Raw genomic sequence first — 19,010 nt, 5'->3', positions numbered from 1 at the left:
TAATTTTAAATATTCAGAAAATATGCAAATTGTAAACTCACCTTTAATATGTTGTGAAAACCAACCCAATTTAGCGTTTTCTAATTCATCTCCAAAAAAAAGTTTTTTTTTTATTCGACTGTTTATATTATATAATTTTTCTTCTGTTACGCATCTCAAAATAAAAATAATAATATTATTCTCGATAGTAAAAAATGTAGTGAAATCAAGAAATCAGTTCATAATAACTTTTCAATAACTACATACCGTCCGTGACAGTTATACTTTGATATAAATTTTAGATATCAAAAAGTGATCCAAATAATGTGGAACAAGTTGATATAGACGATTTATATAGGTGATCAATTTCACGTGAGATTGAGGGGTCTATCCTCCGATTTCTTCCATATACTACATTTTTGGGTAGAGGTTATGGGTCTAATTGAGTAAAAAAAATTTTGAAAAAAAATATTTATTATTTTTCGAGATATTTGCATTAAAAAATTAGTGCAACTTTTTTTTCAATTATTCATAACTTTTTCACTTTTAGTCCTAGAAAAAAAGTTTCTTAAACGTTTTTTGCTCGAAAAATATTTAAGTTTAAGAAAAAAAAATTAATTTTGAAAAATTAAAATTTAAGGTAAGGTGTAAAATAAGTTTATATATACTAATAATCTAGAGAAATGTAATTATTAAAAAAATTAATATTTCACTTTTTATTATTATTTCTTAAATAAATAAATTTTTATATACGTTATTTGAGATTGAAAAATCAAGCAAATTAAAAAAAACAGGAGGTTTAATTCTCTTAATAATATGTGAACAATAGACTTTTGTCTAGCCAGACAGAGAGCTATTATATCCAATAGTGTGAAGGAAAATTAATAAACATCAACTATATCTACAATCATATGAATCTAATTGTGAAAATGGATTATTATACTTGCGGATATTAAAGATTTAATGGATTGAGTAGAGTGCTATATATATAATAGGGGGAATTCACGTGAAGTGATAAAGATGAAAAAACGTTTCTTTTCAAACGCTCTTTTGCTTTGGTAACTTTTTCAATTAAATAATAAAAAAATTTTCAATATCAATATCCATAGTCTTTTTGACGCCATTTCAATTGATGAAATGAATTTTTGAAAAAAAAAAATTGGCTTTTTTTTGGAGTGAAAGACACGATTCTTTTTTACGAAAACTGAAGTTTTTTCCTACCGGAACAAATAAATTTAAAAAATGGACCTAGAATTTCCTTGAGTTAAAACTGTTAATTTTCAAGATTTAAACATTTTAGGCTCATTTTTTCATCTATATCTTTTTATTTCCCACACAGCACATAAAATTTCCTGAATTTGTCCTGAATATTTTATTGAAAGATTCGAAATATTTCAATGAAAGGTCAATGAAATTTTGATGCAAGCAATGAAATGTCCGCCTATAAGAAATATTGCAGTTCCGATTGTACTAAAAATTTCAGCGAAATGTTCAGGAAATGTGAGGATGAAAAATTACTGACATATTATTTTTTAATAGTTGCAAAATAAAAAAATTAAATATGTTACAAATTTTTAAGTGAAATATTTTGTCAAAATTTAAAATTGCGTTTTTCTTGAAATGACATTTTTGAAGTCCGTGTTCACGATATCTCAAAATCTACTGAACCAATCGCTCTGAAATTTTGCACAGTTCTTCCTGACTAAATTCCCCAGGTAACTACGAGAGCTTTTTTTCAATAATTATTAATTGTATAGTAAAAAATAGATCGATTTTTTCAGCGAAAATCGAGTTTTTGAGTTTCAAGTGCTGCGAAAAATCGAAAAATCAAAAAAAAAAAACCTCGTAGTTACCTCGAAAAACATCTCCTTTAACAAAAAAAATTTTTTTTTAATTTGGATGATTCCGTTGCGAGTTACGTTGAACACCGCAAATCCATTTTTTTACGAGGCGCCTGAAGAGATTTACTGCCACTCGTTCAATTTGCAATATTTTTCAATGAGAATTTAGGAAAATATACTTCAAATATTGTATTAATATGTGGAAATTAAGTTAATAAAGTAACACACTTTATATCACCGAAAAAAATTATTAAAAAATTGCCTTTTTTACACCGAATTAACCATACATCCCCTTCCCCTTAAAAAGAAAATTTATTTCACTATTTAAGAAAAAGAAATTACAATGTAAAGCTTCAAAACTTTCACCCACAGAAAATATTGGTCCAAATGGAAACAATTTTTTCACGAAGTATAACATTCAATAGTTACCCCCACAGTACCGAAACTTTCCTAAAGATTTCCTAAAGATTTATTTGAAATGTTCGGAATATTTAATTGCAATGTTTAGAGAAAGTTGTGTAAAGATTTAAATGTCCCACATGAATAAATGTTTAGCGCGAAAGTTATTATTTAAAATTTTTTCACCTATATCACTTCACCTAAAAATTCTTATATACTATATTCCTATGTAATGTTAGAATAAAAAATAGATTTGAAATAAAGTCGATTTCGTTTAGTAAAATTTATATTTATGTTGTGGGATCAAGCAAAAGGGATAAAGTCAAAATTGAGCTGTCACCATTTCTATCCGAATATTAGACCAACAATATGTTCCTATTTTTATATATATATATATAGCATGCATTACAAGATATTACGTCACTAAAATATGTATATAAATGAAAAAAATATTAAAACATAATTTATACTATTGAAGAAGTCATTGAAAGAATTGCATAATGCATTTAGGTGGGGAGCAGAAGGAGAAGAGTCGGAATTATTCTTTGTTGTATTGTGTCGCAAATTTATACGTAACATTTTTCAGATTTCACATACAAACATGTTTTTAAATGGGTAACAGGTATAAAATTATATAAGTACCATGAAATATGTTTAAAAATGTGATGAATATTTTTATTTTGAAAATAAATAATAATAATTAAAATGAATGTGTTTATTGTATTAACAAAATATCTATTTTATATGTAATTGCAGGACAATATTAATCAATAGTAGAATAATATTTCATTTATATTTATTATATAGTTTCAATTAATAAGGAAATAAAATTTAATGCTTTGACAAATTACACTTTTGTTAAAGTTTAAAAACAAATTTTAAAGGCTTATAAAAATTATGAGTTTAAAAAAAAAATTTTTTTAATTCCATTTTTTCTATTTAAATATGATTTTCTTAAATTTACTTTTGAATAACATTTATCAAAAGTCAATTTTTAAATAGTTTATTTTATAATAAATATTTGAACAATTTCGCTTTTTTTTTGAACAAACTTTTAAATTTTTCCAAAATTTTTAAAAATTAATTATGTATTTTTGAAAAAGAAAATTATTTTCCAGTGACATTAAGTTAATATAACAGGAAAAAGCAAATTTTAATAATTTTTTGATAATTTTTAATAATTTCTGAAAAAAATTTAAAAAATCAATTAGGTATTTTTGAAAAAAAAATTATTTTCCAGTGACATTAAGTTAATATAACAGGAAAAAGCAAGTTTTAATAATTTTAAAAAAAAATTCATATTTAAAAAAAAAAAAAAATATTTTTCAGTAAAATTAAGTTAATATTATAAAATAATAATTTCTTCTGTTTATTAACATTTTTTTCTAAATTTATTTTTAAAAAATTGCATATTTGCAACCTGTGGAGAATATTTCCATGAAAATTCACAACAATCACATAACCTTCAGTTACTGTATATATATATATATGATGTATTCCACTCCAAAGTGTAAGTCCATCTGCAATTGCATCTCCAATTTTTTTGAGATTTTTTTCTTCTTTTAGTAATAATTGAGATTAGCTTCCATGAATTTTTTCAAATTTTTTTAGAAAGCCGTTTTCGAGTGATGGAATTTTGAAAATTGGAGAATTTTCATGACTTTCAATTTTTGAGTGCTCATAACTTCCTTAAAAATGCATCAATTTTAAAAGTTTTTTTTTTTCAAAATGTGTATTTTTAAACGTACTTTTCAAAAAAAATCGAATTTTTTTTTAAAACGATATTGTTATAAAATTTTTGAGTTTTAATGATAAAAAGTCATTTTTCTCATTTGACGTACTGATCGATTTTTTCAAAAAAACTACTTCTTATTACGAAACTTTTAATCCTAGCCCGATAATAGGCAAACAATTTTTACAATATTTTCGGAATTTTTCAAAAATTTTTGAATTTTGAATTTTTTAAAAATATTTTTGGTTTTTTTATACTACGTAATTTTATGTATTTTGTTGCCTTGTTTACACTGAAAAAAAATTTATTTGATTCAAATACTCGATTACTTGAGTATTATCAAATAAATATTTATTTGAACCAAATAATTTTTATTTGAATTAAATAAATTGTATTTGAACCAATAATTTCTGTATTTGAAACAAATATCATTTAATTGACTCAAATAATAATTATTTGATACAAATAAATATTTATTTGATAAAAGTCAAGTAATCGAGTATTTGAACCAAATAAATTTTTTTTTCAGTGTACGAAAATCATAGTGACAATAGCCAAACATTTGATTTTTTTAATGAAAACCATAAAAAAAGTCCCAAAATTTATGGTTTTTTTTTGGGATTATTGGGTAAAATATGCAAAATTAAAAAAAAACTTTTAAACAAAAGTTATAGATCTTATTAAAATACATTTTTTTTATCTTATGCATTTTTTTACTTTTGCATATTTTACCCAATAAACGAAAAAAACTATAAATTTTGGCATTTTTTTTATGGTTTTCACTAAAAAAATCAAATTTTTGGGTATTGTCACTATGATTTTCGTAATCAGCGCATCAAAATACATAAAAGTACGTAGTATAAAAAAAACCAAAAATATTTTTAAAAAATTCAAAAATTTTTGAAAAATTCCGAAAATATTGTAAAAATCGTTTGCCTATTATCGGGCTAGGCTTAAAAGTTTCGTAATAAGAAGTAGTTTTTTTGAAAAAAATCTATCAGTACGTCAAATGACTTTTTATCATTAAAACTCACAAATTTGATTAGTATTATCGTTTAAAAAAAATTTCGATATTTTTTTTGAAAAGTACGTTTAATAACACACATTTTGAAAAAAAATACTTTTAAAATTGATGCATTTTTAAGGATGTTATGAGCACTCAAAAATTGAAAGTCATGAAAATTCTCCAATTTTCAAAATTCCATAACTCGAAAACGCCCCCACAGCACCGAAAATTTCCTGAAAATTTCCTAAACATTTATTTGCAAACTTCGGAAACTTTAATTGCAAAGTTTAGAGAAAATTGTATAAAGATTTAAATGTCCAAAATGAGTAAATGTTTGGCGTAAAACTTGACGGAAGATTTAAATTAAATTTTCCAGAAATTTTCGACGCGAAAATTGAGTGAAGATTTAAATTAAAGTTTCGTGAAATGTTTGGCGTAAAAGTTGACTAAAAATTTAAATTAAATATTTATTAAAAATTTATACCGAAAGTTGAGTGAAAATGTAATTTAAATATTCAGTCAATTTTTGTGACGAACATTTCCTAAAAATTTAAATTAAATTTTCAGAAAAGGTTGGACGAAAATATTTGTAAAAAATACAAAAATAATATTGTTTGTATATTATTTATTTTATTTTTAATCCCAGATAGTAAATTTTTTTTATTGATAATAATAATAATAATAATAATAATAATAATAATAATAATAATAATAATAATAATAATAATAATAAAGATCTATCTATCTATCTATTATTATTAATATTAATAATGATATTAATACTTCTTAAATATTATTTTTAATCCCAGATAGTAAATTTTTTTTTTTTATAATAATAATAATAATAATAATAATAATAATAATAATAATAAAGATCTATCTGTCTATCTATCTATTATTATTATTAATATTAATAATGATATTAATACTTCTTAAATATTATTTTTGTATTTTTTACAAATATTTTCGTCCAACCTTTTCTGAAAATTTAATTTAAATTTTTAGGAAATGTTCGTCACAAAAATTGACTGAATATTTAAATTACATTTTCACTCAACTTTCGGTATAAATTTTTAATAAATATTTAATTTAAATTTTTAGTCAACTTTTACGCCAAACATTTCACGAAACTTTAATTTAAATCTTCACTCAATTTTCGCGTCGAAAATTTCTGGAAAATTTAATTTAAATCTTCCGTCAAGTTTTACGCCAAACATTTACTCATTTTGGACATTTAAATCTTTATACAATTTTCTCTAAACTTTGCAATTAAAGTTTCCGAAGTTTGCAAATAAATCTTTAGGAAATTTTCAGGAAATTTTCGGTGCTGTGGGGGCGGCTTTCTAAAAAAATTTGAAAAAATTCATGGAAGCTAATCTCAATTAGTACTAAAAGAAGAAAAAATCGGAGATGCAATTACAGATGGACCCTACACTTTGGCGTATGTGACTTTATCATTTGACTTTTGACTTTATCACTTTCATCATAAATGTGACGCTCCACGGTGAAAGAGTGCTTAGCTGTTTTTGACGGAAATAAACTTTGCAGTAAAAATAAATAAAAGCGATTAGTTTTCGGTACAAACTATTATTATTTAATTATTTATTAGATGCAATATTTTCAGTAAAAAATGCTTTTGATGTCAAATAATCAAAAATAAATCTTTAATAAAGCAAAAACTTCCATGAACATAACCTAAAATTTTCAAAACATAACCTTTAATATTTTGCTTCTGTCACATTTTCCTTTTTTTTGAAGTATTTTAGTAATAAAGAACATTTATATTTAATAAATCTAAAATTAGATATTAAATTACATTACAAATTTTTATTATTATCACCTGTATATATTTTATATATAATGTATATAATATATTATTACCTATATTATATGTAATAATAATATAATGTACCAAAGAAACTTAAACTATAATTATCGTTTGATTCAGTATGATGAGAATATTTTATACGATCATTTTATGTCATAACTGTAATAAATCACCTAGTTAACTATACAATAAATTTCATATGTACCATAAATTACAGACCATATAACATCAGATTTATAATAATTATATTCTAAATGAATTACATTTTTTTCTCTACGAGAATTAATTTTAAATTATATTTTTTTATAATTAAAATTTAATAACTTTTTTATTAGAAAAAAAACATTCCTTTTCTATATATTATTATAATTATTATCATATATTATTAATTAAATTCTTGTATATTTTATCAAAAATAATATTGGAGAAAAAAGATGATATTTTAAATTTGATTTTTACGCGCGCATTTGTCAGGTGTGACAATATAAAACTGCGTAGTTCATGTGCGCAAATAATTTTCTATCTGTCACGAGATGTTATTACCAAAACATGGCGTATATTGTAAAAGGTGTGAACAAGTAGTTTTTAAATATTCTATTACATATCATCATTTTCTCATGTAATTTAAATTTAAAATCATTTCATAGTACTCTCTTGTAGTACATAATTAAAATTTTTTTTTTTTTATCGTGAACGTGATTTTACTTTTTAATAGACGTTGGTGAAATTTGGACTCGGCTTTTTGATCATCGATCGTTCATTCAAGGAGAAGTTTCATTTTTCTTGAGAGAATATCAGGTACAAAATGAAATTATTTCTTTATTTTATCATAATTTTTCTAATGTTTCAAATAAAAATATTTTTATTCAGACAAAAAATTTTCACAATTTTAGGTTAGGGTGTATTCTATTTTTTTAGAATTTTTTTCATTATTCTGATTTCATATTTTTTGTAAGTTGAATTTAATTTGTGAAAAATTGGCTAATTATTAATTTTCCTGTATTTCTTTTTGTAAGACAAGTATCTTAATTTATAAATATATAAAAAAAAAAAATTATGCTCGGAAAATACATTCACTAATAATTTTAACATCGATGAAGTTCAAAATGTTTATAATCAACGATTGAAAAGAAAAAATAATTTTCATTCGAAAAGTAATAAATTTTTTTGCCTTCAAATTATTTTCTTTTAAAAATTGTTAATCGAGAAATGTTATAAAAATTTGTTTAGACAAAAAATTTTTAATAATTTGTATAGAAAAATATTTTTTCTTCTAAATCGTTAATTGTTGTAAACTTAACCGACGTTAATAACAAAAAATGTATAAAAAATAATATTTTACTTTTTAATACTAAATTTATGTGCCTAAAATTCTGAACTTTGAAATAAATGAAAAATGTTTAAAAATTATTTTTTTGATTGTAATATATTGTTTTTTTTATCCAAAAATAAATTGATAATTTATTAATTTAATATACTTTATTATTTTTCATTGCTGTTGTAATTTTTCAAAAAACTTTCGGTTAATTGAACTTTTTTAAAAGTAATAAAAGTAAAAGAAATGTTTATTATTTTTCAATTCTTTTAATTTTGATGTGCCTGAAGTTCTGAACGTTCAAATGAACGAAATAATTTTTTTATTCTAGAATTTTTTTAAAAAAAATTACTCAGACAATGAAAAATAAAAAAATTTTGGTAAATATTTAATTTATTAATGTATTTTTGAATAAAAAAAGCAAAATTTTATAATAAATTTTGAAATTAAAAAAGTTGTAAATAAATTGTTTGTTCATTTGAACGTTCAGAATTTCAAGCAAATTAATTTTGTAACCTTTGATGGAATATATATTTCTTTTTTTCTTTTTTTGGTACTCAGGATAAAAGAAATGACAGAGAAGTCGAACGCCTCTTCAAAATTATAGAGCATTCAACCGATATTGATCAAAGCCAGTTGGACAGAACAATAGAACTTGGAAATTCTCAGTTACCTAATTTAAAAGTAAAAGTCGATGAAGCACTTAGTATGTGCGAACGAGTTCTTCAAAAAGAAGGGAAAATAAATCATGTATGTATTAAATTAATTATTTCGCAAATTTCATTTGTTTTTTCTCTTTAAAAAAAAAAGAATAATAATTTTTAGGAAAATGAATTAGCAGAAAAAAGAGAACTTCGAAAATTGAAATGGCAAAAGTTTATTAATGAAATGAAGGATAATTGTCAGAAAGTGGATGAAGAATTCATTGAGAAAGAAAACGAATTAAAAGAATTTTATTTGGATCTTGAAAGGAAGTTACATCTTACACCATAATTGATTACTCTGGCATTTTCTACTTAAACTTATATAGGTAGTCGGAAAAATTAAGATTCACCTTTTCATTCCGTTTCTTTCTGTTAACTTTCACTTTTTTTTTTTTTTTCTCTTTTTTGCTTGAAAATTTTATTTTTCTTCTTTTAATTTTCATTTGCACAAAAATTTGACTAGAATGTTTGTCGAGCCAATTAAAGATCACACAATAAAAATAAAACCGACTACTAGACTTATTGAATTCGTCGCTAAGCAGGTAAAGAAAAAGGATGAGGTGCCTGATAATATTATTGCATTAAAAAGTTATGGCAAACGACAAGAGACATTTTTAACTTTAAATGATGTAAAGTGGTTGAATTCTTATTTAGAAAAATATCGAGATTCTTCTAACGAGAAGGTTTATTTGCACGAACTTTTGGAGAGTGCTAATATTTGTTTACCAACACCGCCAGTGAAACCAAAAAATCCCGAACTTGTTGCACGATTAGTAAAACTTCAAGCCCAACAAAATGCTAGGGATTATGCATCAATGACAAAAACTGTTAATCCATATAAAAAAGTTTTTCCTGAAGATTCAATAGCTGCACAAAGTAAGGAAAATTTATATTTTATTATTTCAGAGGGTTTCTGCGAATTTTTTTATATTGCAAAATTTCATTATTTTCTGATCTTAAGTAATATAATTTCCAAAATATATCAAAAGATGATTTTTTTAAAAAAAATATAAAATGAAAATTCGATTAAGGGAACTTTTTGGTTTTGAATTGTCTAAAAACACACTTTTAGATCATTATTTGGGATCTAAAATTATTAGGTATTATTAAAATTTTAAACAAAATTTATTTCACCGTTTTAGAAATTTAATTTTTTTTAAATATTACAATTTTTCCAAATCTATACGATTGATTGTATAGAATCATAAAAAAAGCGTACAAAAATATTTTCGATGATAAATGAAGAGCTCCACGGAATAACGATCTATGGCACAATTGAAAAGTTTGGTTATGAGCTTTCAAAAAACGTAAATTTTCATGAAATTTGTAATAAGTATGTATATGTAAATTGTTATTTATTACACTTTTGGTAACTATTATTAATTCTATTAGTTACAATAATTCGCTTACAGCTATTAATTTATAAAATTTTTATATTTTTTGAAAGCTCATAACCAAGCTTTTCAATTGTGCCATAGATCGTTATTCCGTGGAGCTCTTCAAATAATAAAAATTTTAGAAATAGCTTATTAATCAAAAAAAGCCTAGATAGGCCGTATCTAGACCCAGGCCTCGGATTAAACGACTTTTTCGACTATTTCCAACATTTTTTCAAAAATACGACTTTTTTCGACTTATTTTAATAAAATGCGACTATTTCGACTTTTTTTTACATTTTTTAAAAAATATATTTTTTTTAGTATAAAATGCAGATCTTCTTCATATCTTCTTTATTTCAATTATTTAACAAAAATTCTTCACTAAATTAATTATTTTTAATAATTTTAATGAAATTCATCACAAATTTAATTATTTCAAATTATTTTTCAATTAAAATTTTTATAAAATTTAACAATTGTTTATAATTTAAAAAAATAACTAATAAAATTGCCAAAAAATTTTAATTCAAAATTATAAATCAATTCAAAATCAAATAAAATTCAATTATTTTCAAAAATTTCAATTCAAATTCAATTATTACCCAAAATTTCAATTCAAAATCTTTTAAAATTCAATTATTTTCCAAATTTTCAATTTAAAATCAAATAAAATTTAATTATTACCCAAAATGAATTAAAATTCAATAATTATCCAAAATTTCAATTCAAAATTAATTATTATCAAAATTTTCAATTAAAAATCAACTAAAAATGAATTATTATCAAAAATTTCAATTATAATTCAATTATCTTTAAAAATTTGAATTTAAAAGCTTGTAAAATTTAATTATTATCAAAATTTTCAATAAAAAATCAACTAAAATTTAATTATTATCCAAAATCTCAATTATAATTTAATTATTTCAAAAATTTGAATTTAAAAGCTTCTAAAATTTAATTATTTCTAAAATTTTCCATCGAAATTTTTTTGAAATTTAACAATTTCCATTATAACTCTAAAGAAATTAATTTATTTTTAACTATTTTTATAATAATCTTTGAAAATTCAATTATTTCTAAAAATTTCAACTTTAACTATTCCAAAAGTATTATTATTTAAATAAAAAAATTATTTAAAAATCTGTAAAATATTTTTGTTAAAATAAAAAAAATCGCCTTTCTCGACTTTTTTTGGAATATAAATCGACTAAAACGACTTTTTTTGTGCCTTTAAGCCGATCCGAGGCCTGTAGACCTTTTTTGATTAATAAATTATTTATAATTTGACGGTTAATAACAAAAAGCATATAAAAATTGTACAAGTTCAAACCTCGGATTATACGACTTTTTCTGACTTTTTTTTCGATTTATTTTAATAAAATGCAACTTTTTCTTACATTTTTTAAAAAAATTTAAACAAAATACGTTTTTTAGTATACAATGCAGATCTTCCTCAGATCTTTTTTATTTTAATTATTTAATAAATTTTTCTCTAAATTAATTATTTTTAATAATTTTAATGAAATTCTTCATAAATTCAATTATCTTAAACTATTTTTCAATTAAAATTTTTATGAAATTTAATAATTGTTTATAATTTTAAAAAAATTAGTAAATAAAATTTTCAAAAATTTTTAATTCAAAATCATTTGAAATTTAATTATTTGCAAAAATTTCAATTATGTTTAATGATTTATAAAAATTCGAAAATTCAATTATCTGAAAGCATTTTTCAATTAAAAACTTTTGAAATTCAATTATTGTAAAAAATTTTAATTTAAAGCTTCTAAAATTTAATTATTTCTAAATTTTTTAAAAATTTAATAATTTCAATAATAACTAGGGTGGTCGCAAAATTTTATTTTCAAAATTCCCTGACTTTTCCCTGACTAAAAAACTTTAGAATTATTTAATATTCTGCATTGCTGATTGAAATTTTTATAATGCTTTTTAAGTAACAATTTTATTCATAAAAGAAAAGATAAGATAATTAAAAATTGTTTAATAACAAAATTTTATTATATTTAAAACTTTTATTATAAAAAAAAGTAAATACTTTGAAAAATGAAAAATCTGACGGCACCATTATATTGAGCTATATTACAAAAACGTGTAAAGAAAAAAAACTGAATTGACATTTATGTATCAAAGTTTTTCAATTTGTGGTTTCTTTTAATCAAAATTCCTTGACTTATAAGAATTTTTAAAAATTCCCTGACTACTCCCTGACTTTTCCCTGACTTGCGGCCACTCTGAATAACTCTTCTGAAATTCAATTCATTTTAATGATTTCTATAATATTTTTCGAAAATTCAACTATCTGAAACTATTTTGCATTTAAGAATTTATCAAATTATTGTATTTTTGTCTGCAATTTCTAATAAATTTTTTAGTAATAGAAATCATCAAAAAAAAAATTAACTAAAAATCATTTGAAGTTTAATTAATTTCAAATATCTGAATTGTAAATTTTTGAAAATTCAATTACTTTTAAAAAATGTTATCTAAAATTTTTTGATAAATTATTTTCAATTTTGCATTATTGTCTAAAATTTAACAAAATCTTTTGAAATTTAATTATTTCTAAAAATTTCAACTATAACTCTTCCAAAGTTCAATTATTTTTAATAATTTTAATATTTCTTCAAAAATGCAATTATTTTAATAATTTTAAATATTTCTTTAAAAATTCAATTATTAAAAAAAGTTTCAAATAAAAATTCTAAAATTGAATTGTCGGAATTTTTTTTTTAGAAATTTGTCTCAATTAAAATTTAAAAAAAAATCAAAAATTTTATTAAAATTTTAAAAATTTACGCCTTCGATTCTAAAATATTCGAAATAAATTTTCTTGATAATATTCCTATAGAATAATTCTTAATAAGGAATTTTAATAATATGGATTTAATATCTAATAACAATAATAATTTAAAGTAAAATACTTGAAAAAATTGAACTTTAAGAATTTTTTTTAGAAATTTGAGTCGCCGGAAAGTAAAACCACACATAAAATTCTGACGGCCATGTTAATTCAATGGAAGTCAGAATTTTATGTGTGGTTTTACTTTCCGGTGACTCATTTGTCCTACTTAAATAAAATTTTGAAAATTTGTCTTACAATTAGTTCGATTCTGAAATATTCGAAATAAATTTTCTTGATAATATTTTTATATAGAATTATTCTCATTACAGAATTAATAAAATGTATTTAATATCTAATAACATTAGTTATTTACAGTAAAATATTGATTAACCAATTAAATTTTGTTAAAATAAAAAAAAATCGACTTTTTCGACTTGTATTGGAATATAAATCGACTAAAACGACTTTTTTTGTGCTTTAAAGTCGATCCGAGGTCTGGAAATTGAATTTTTAAGGAATAATTATTAAAATTTAAACCGAACATAATTAATCTTGTTTAGGGTTAACAATTTTTTTTCGAAATTTTTTCAGAACCTGAAATTATATTCCACTAAAAAAAATTTTTTTTAATTTAATTTTTAATCAATTTTTTTTATTTTTCAAAAATTTTATTGTTTTTAATAATTGAAATTTTTCAAAATCCTTACGATTAATTGTTCAGAATCATAAAAAAAAGCTTATAAAAAAATAGAAACTGCCATATATGTTTAAATTTTTTATTTTATTTGAAAATTTTGAGGTGTAATTAAAAAATTATTAATAAATTATGTACTTTGATTGCTTGCAATTTTCAAGAAAAAAAAGTGTATAATGAAATATAGAAACAATGCTATGTTCAAAATCTAATATTTTGTTACAGTTAAAGAAATGAACAAGCAACTTATAGCAGTGGCGCAATTTGTTTTTTCCGTTATGGCTGGATTTGCCTTTGGTTTTATTGGTGTGGAATTAATTGTCGGCGATTTGGATTTTGGTTTTCGATTATTATTGGGAATTATGATCTCCCTAATAATTGCGCTAGCTGAAATTTATTTCCTAGCGAAAAAACTAAGTGAAGACGTATATGATTATCCGGAAGGTACCACCGGAAAAGTACATCAAGATTAAATTTCATAAACATGAATATTTACTTAAGAACATTAATATTTCATTGTCTAAAATCTTTCACGTCATTGTAATAGACTAATTTTTTTAAGCTGAACAAAAAAATCTGTAAATAGCTTCATTATGAAACTAGAATTATTGTAAATATACGAAACAAATTATATTAAAATTTCTTCAATTTTCTATAAATAATGAATACATTTAATATTGTAATTAAGAGAATTATTGTAACTCTCTCTCTCTACTTTAGGAGATAATAAACAATAATTTAAAAAAAAACGGTTTCCAATTTATTTTTAAATTTATGATTCCATAAATAATTAAGTGAATTCTATCGCAATTGACATTTGTTATTTTACAATTACATATTCGTTAAGTGTCTAAAATATTTTTTTTTCTTTTTTTTTAAAAAACTAGTTGACCAATAAAATAGAAAAATATCTACACTAAAAAAAAAAAAAGAAATTGCAAAGTTGTATTAACACTTGCCTATTTAAAAAAAAAAAAATGATAAGTCACTAGCTTTCGGTGGACATTTTATTATCTTCATCACTGTCGCTGGAATTGCTGTTCTCGCTTTTATCACTCGATTCACTTTTTCCATTTGCCTTATTAGTATCTTCGTTTGCTTCTGAAGAATCGTCTGAGTTTTCCTCATCACTGTCTGATGATGATGAACTATCTGACTGACTATCGGAGTCGGAATCTGAAGAACTTACAGCATTTTTTGCTGCCATCATTTGTTTAAATTGACGAACTGTTATTTTCCTTGGCATTATTTCACGAAGAAATTCTAAACAATCGTTACTTTGTACAACTTCCGCCAAATGTTTATAATCTAAATTGTGTCCTTTTTTTGATTGTGAATGTGCTTCTTCGGTTAGATAATGAATAAATAATTCCTGAAATTATAAAAATTAAATAAATTATAAATAAATAATAATAGTATAAATAAATTATACTATACATATAATAAATAATCATCAGTCAGGGAACAAATTAAAAAGACAAGAGGAGGGCGAAAAAACTTTTATTTGTCTCTATTTCTGTTATTTTAATTATTTATAATTTTTTTTACTTACTTTTTTAAATTGAAAAAAAAATTTTGTCTGTTATTATGAACACAGGCCTCGAATCGACTTTAAGGCGCAAAAAAAAACGTTTTAGACGATTTACATTCCCAAAAAAAAATTGAAAAACTCGATTTTTTTATTTTAACAAAATTTAATTGGTTAATAAATATTTTACTTTAAATAACTAATGTTATTAGATATTAAAACTATTTTATTAATTTCTTAATAAGAATAATTCAATAGGAATAAAATTTATTTCGAATATTTCAGAATCGAACTAATTGTTAGAAAAATTTTCAAAATTTTATTTAAGTAAAACAAATTTTTAAAAAAAAGTCTTAAAGCTCAATTTTTTAATTTTTTTAAAAATCTGATTTAAGAAATTTATTCGAATTTAAAATTTTGTCATAGTTTTTAGTTTTGATTATAGACAAAAAAATTTCAAGCAATATCTACTTAATTAAGTTTTACAAATTTTTAAATAAAATTTCCTTTCAATAATAATAATTTTGGAAGAGTTAAAGTTGAAATTTTTAGAAATAATTTAATTACAAAAGATTTTGTTTATTTTCAGACAATAATTAAATTTTACAGAACTAAAAATAATTTATCAAATAAATTTAGATAACATTTTTTAAAAGTAATTGAATTTTCAAAGATTTACAATTATTTTGATTTTTGAAATTAATTGAACTTCAAGTTATTTTTAATATAAAATTTTTGCTGATTTCTATTCCTAAAAAATTTATTAGAAACTAGCAAAATTAAACGCGCCAAATTGTGTATTTAATTGTTTGTTATAAAGAAATTAAAGATTAATATTATCAATAATAATTTTATTTATTAGAATATTATTACATATTAAATGATAAAAATGAAAATTATACAGCCCTCGGATTATACGACTTTTTCCGACTTTTTTCAAAAATACGACTTTTATCGACTTATTTTAATAAAATGCGACATTTTTTTTACATTTGAAAAAAAATGTAAATAAAATACATTTTTTTAGTATGAAATGTAGATCTTCTTCAGATCTTCTTCAATTCAATTATTTAACAAATTTTGAACTAAAATGATTCTTCACTAAATTAATTATTTTTAATAATTTTAATTAAATACATCACAAATTCAATTATATCAAAATTATGTTTCAATTAAAATTTTTATGAAATTTAACAATTGTTTATAATTTAAAAAAAATATCACAATAAAATTGAATTATTTTTTAAAAATTTCAATTTAAAATAAACTAAAGTTCAATTATTACCCGAAATTTTAATTCAAAATCAATTAAAAATCCAATAATTATCCAAAATTTTCAATTTAAAATTTAATTATTTACCAAGTTTTCAATTTAAAATGAAATAAAATTCAATTATTTTCTAAAATTTCTGTTCAAAATTAATTATCCAAATTTTTAATTAAAAATGAACTTAAATTAAATTATTATCCAAAATTTCAATTAAAATTCAATTATTTCCCAAAATTTTCAATTCAAAATGAACTGAAATTCAATTATTTTCCAAATTTAAAATCAAATAAAATTTAATTATTTCTAAAATTTTCCATCGAAAATTTTTTTTTTGAAATTTAATAATTTCAATTATAACTCTAAGCAAATTCAATTATTTTTAACTATTTTAATAATATTCTTTGAAAATTCAACTATCTGAAACCATTTTTCAATTAAAAATGATTTTCAAATTATTGTATTTTGTCTGAATTTTCTAATAAATTTTTAGTGAAATCATCTAAAATTTTAATTACAAAACACTTAAAGTTTCAATTAATTTCAAAAATCTCAATTTTAAATCTTTGAAAATTCAATTAAATTAAAAAAATGTTTTCCAAAAATTGTTTGATAAATTATTTTTAGTTCTGTAAAATTTAATAATTGTTTGAAAATTAACAATATGTTTTGAAATTTAATAATTATAATTATAATTAGAGAAATTTTTAGTGATTTCTGTTGATAAAGAATTCATTAGAAATCAAATACAAAAATTTAATTCCAAAAGTATTTAATTGAAAAATGCTTTCAGATAATTGAATTTTCGAAGAATATTAAATAATTATTAAAAATAATTGAAATTTTTGCAAATACTTTCAATAAATAAATAATTAAATTTCAAATGATTTGAATTAAAAAAATTTTGTTAATTATATTTGTTAATTTTTTTTTTAAATTGTAAACAATTATTAAATTTTATAATAATTTTAATTGAAAAATAGTTTAAAATAATTGAATTTGTGAAGGATTTCATTAAAATTATAAAAAATAATTAATTTAGTGAAGAATTTTAGTTAAAAATTTTTTGGAAGAGTTGTAGTTGAAATTTTTAGAAATAATTGAATTACAAAAGATTTTGTTTATTTTCAGACAATAATTAAATTTTACAGAACTAAAAATAATTTATCAAATAATTTTAGACAACATTTTTTAAAAGTATTTAAATTTTAGATTGTTTTTAAATTAAAATTTTTGAAAATAATTGAATACAAGTGATTTTGAATTGAAATTTTTTGGTGATTTCTGTTACTGAAAAATTTATTAAAAATTACAGACAAAAATTGAATTTGAATTTTCAAAAGTTTTTAATTGAAAAATGCTTTCACATAAAAGGATTTTTGAAAAATATTTAAAAAAATCGTTAAAAATAATTGAATTTCGGAAGAGTTGTAATTAAAAGTATTAAATTTCAAAAAGTTTTAGATGGAAAATTTTAAAAGGTTTTAAATTGAAGTTTTCGGTTATTTTATTTGATTTTTTAAAAATTGTAAACAATTGTTGAGTTTTATAAAATTTTTAATTGAAAAATAATTTAAAATAATTGAATTTGTGAAGAATTCCATTTTAATTATTAAAAATAATTAATGTAGAGGAAAATTTGAGTTAAAAATTTCTTAAATAATTGAAATAAAGAAGATCTGCATTGTATACTAAAAAAGATGTATTTTGTTTACTTTTTTTTTTTATTTTGAATATTTAGAAAGTTTTTCTTTTAAATTAGTATAAAAAAAATTGAAAATTCTAAATCATAATTTCAAAAATCAAAAAAAATAAACATTTCATTTTAGTAAAATATTTATAACTACTATAATTATTGTATTTCTATTAAAAAAAATTGTCAAACATTCTTCAAATATTACTCAATAATAGGCAAAAGTTTCTGAGTCAATAGCTTCACTGTTTTTTTTTTAAAGAAAAAATCTTACTTTTTCGCTATATATATTCCCGTAAATTTTTTTCACGATAAATAACTGAAAATATCATAATTACTTTTGACAAGTTAAAAAATTAATTTGAATTTAACCGCGTTTATCGTTTCTATTTTGTTGTGTACAAATCTCCATTGATTGACTATACAAAATCTCTCGAGGGCATTAAAAAATAATATAAGTTGTCGACTTACTGTTGCTTTGGTTACTAAAAATAGTCCATCTTGGCCAATTGCTTCAACATAAGGTGAACTTTTCATAATCGTTCTTACCCGTGAAATAGGTAATCTTAATTCCTTGAGTTTTCCGGGTGATGCTTGTACGGCCATATTTGTTTGGATTGTGTTTGATTTTGGACGGGACGTTTGGATTCATACCGGACGGTTGATGTAAAAATGTTGCTAGTTTCCCGGCGATTTATTGCGCATCATTTTTGCGCACGTGCGCACAGTTCACTTTCTCTGTTTTTGAATATAATAATGTTTCCTATTTTTTCCACTTTATT

The 19,010-nt window shown here is 21.2% G+C and overlaps 3 protein-coding genes across 3 annotated transcripts; 2 read left to right on the top strand and 1 right to left on the bottom strand.

Moving 5' to 3' along the window:
- The first annotated feature begins 7,287 nt into the window (after nucleotides 1-7,287).
- On the top strand, nucleotides 7,288-9,133 carry LOC127279669 (biogenesis of lysosome-related organelles complex 1 subunit 5). The gene is made up of 4 exons (XM_051302179.1): nucleotides 7,288-7,353; nucleotides 7,501-7,583; nucleotides 8,662-8,850; nucleotides 8,926-9,133. The coding sequence occupies exons 1-4, from the start codon at nucleotides 7,335-7,337 to the stop codon at nucleotides 9,091-9,093; spliced, it is 459 nt and encodes a 152-aa protein (XP_051158136.1). The 5' UTR covers nucleotides 7,288-7,334; the 3' UTR covers nucleotides 9,094-9,133.
- Nucleotides 9,134-9,199: 66 nt separating this feature from the next.
- LOC127279667 (transmembrane protein 199) lies at nucleotides 9,200-14,489 on the top strand. Its single transcript, XM_051302177.1, has 2 exons — nucleotides 9,200-9,680; nucleotides 13,966-14,489. Exons 1-2 carry the CDS (start codon nucleotides 9,269-9,271, stop codon nucleotides 14,211-14,213), a joined length of 660 nt encoding a protein of 219 aa, XP_051158134.1. The 5' UTR covers nucleotides 9,200-9,268; the 3' UTR covers nucleotides 14,214-14,489.
- Nucleotides 14,490-14,708: 219 nt separating this feature from the next.
- LOC127279668 (chromatin accessibility complex 16kD protein-like) lies at nucleotides 14,709-18,869 on the bottom strand. The gene is made up of 2 exons (XM_051302178.1): nucleotides 18,700-18,869; nucleotides 14,709-15,112 (listed from the first exon to the last, which is right to left on the bottom strand). The coding sequence occupies exons 1-2, from the start codon at nucleotides 18,832-18,834 to the stop codon at nucleotides 14,729-14,731; spliced, it is 519 nt and encodes a 172-aa protein (XP_051158135.1). The 5' UTR covers nucleotides 18,835-18,869; the 3' UTR covers nucleotides 14,709-14,728.
- Between the last annotated feature and the right edge of the window lie 141 nt (nucleotides 18,870-19,010).

Source organism: Leptopilina boulardi, unplaced genomic scaffold, assembly GCF_019393585.1.
Source record: "Leptopilina boulardi isolate dan_hultmark-lab unplaced genomic scaffold, ZJU_Lbou_2.1 LbouV2_221, whole genome shotgun sequence".
Lineage (NCBI taxonomy): Eukaryota > Metazoa > Arthropoda > Insecta > Hymenoptera > Figitidae > Leptopilina > Leptopilina boulardi.
The sequence above is the reverse complement of the archived record's forward strand: the minus strand, read 5'-3'. Positions and strand labels throughout refer to the sequence as shown.

Excerpts from the sequence above, each read along its gene's own strand:
- LOC127279669 (XM_051302179.1), top strand. Across the intron at positions 7,584-8,661 it reads TTTTCTTGAGAGAATATCAG|GATAAAAGAAATGACAGAGA; the intron begins GTACAAAATGAA and ends TTTGGTACTCAG. Across the intron at positions 8,851-8,925 it reads AAGAAGGGAAAATAAATCAT|GAAAATGAATTAGCAGAAAA; the intron begins GTATGTATTAAA and ends AATAATTTTTAG.
- LOC127279668 (XM_051302178.1), bottom strand. The coding sequence starts at position 18,834 with ATGGCCGTACAAGCATCACCCGGAAAACTCAAGGAATTAAGATTACCT. Across the intron at positions 15,113-18,699 it reads TTTTAGTAACCAAAGCAACA|GAATTATTTATTCATTATCT; the intron begins GTAAGTCGACAA and ends TTATAATTTCAG.
- LOC127279667 (XM_051302177.1), top strand. The coding sequence starts at position 9,269 with ATGTTTGTCGAGCCAATTAAAGATCACACAATAAAAATAAAACCGACT. Across the intron at positions 9,681-13,965 it reads AGATTCAATAGCTGCACAAA|TTAAAGAAATGAACAAGCAA; the intron begins GTAAGGAAAATT and ends ATTTTGTTACAG.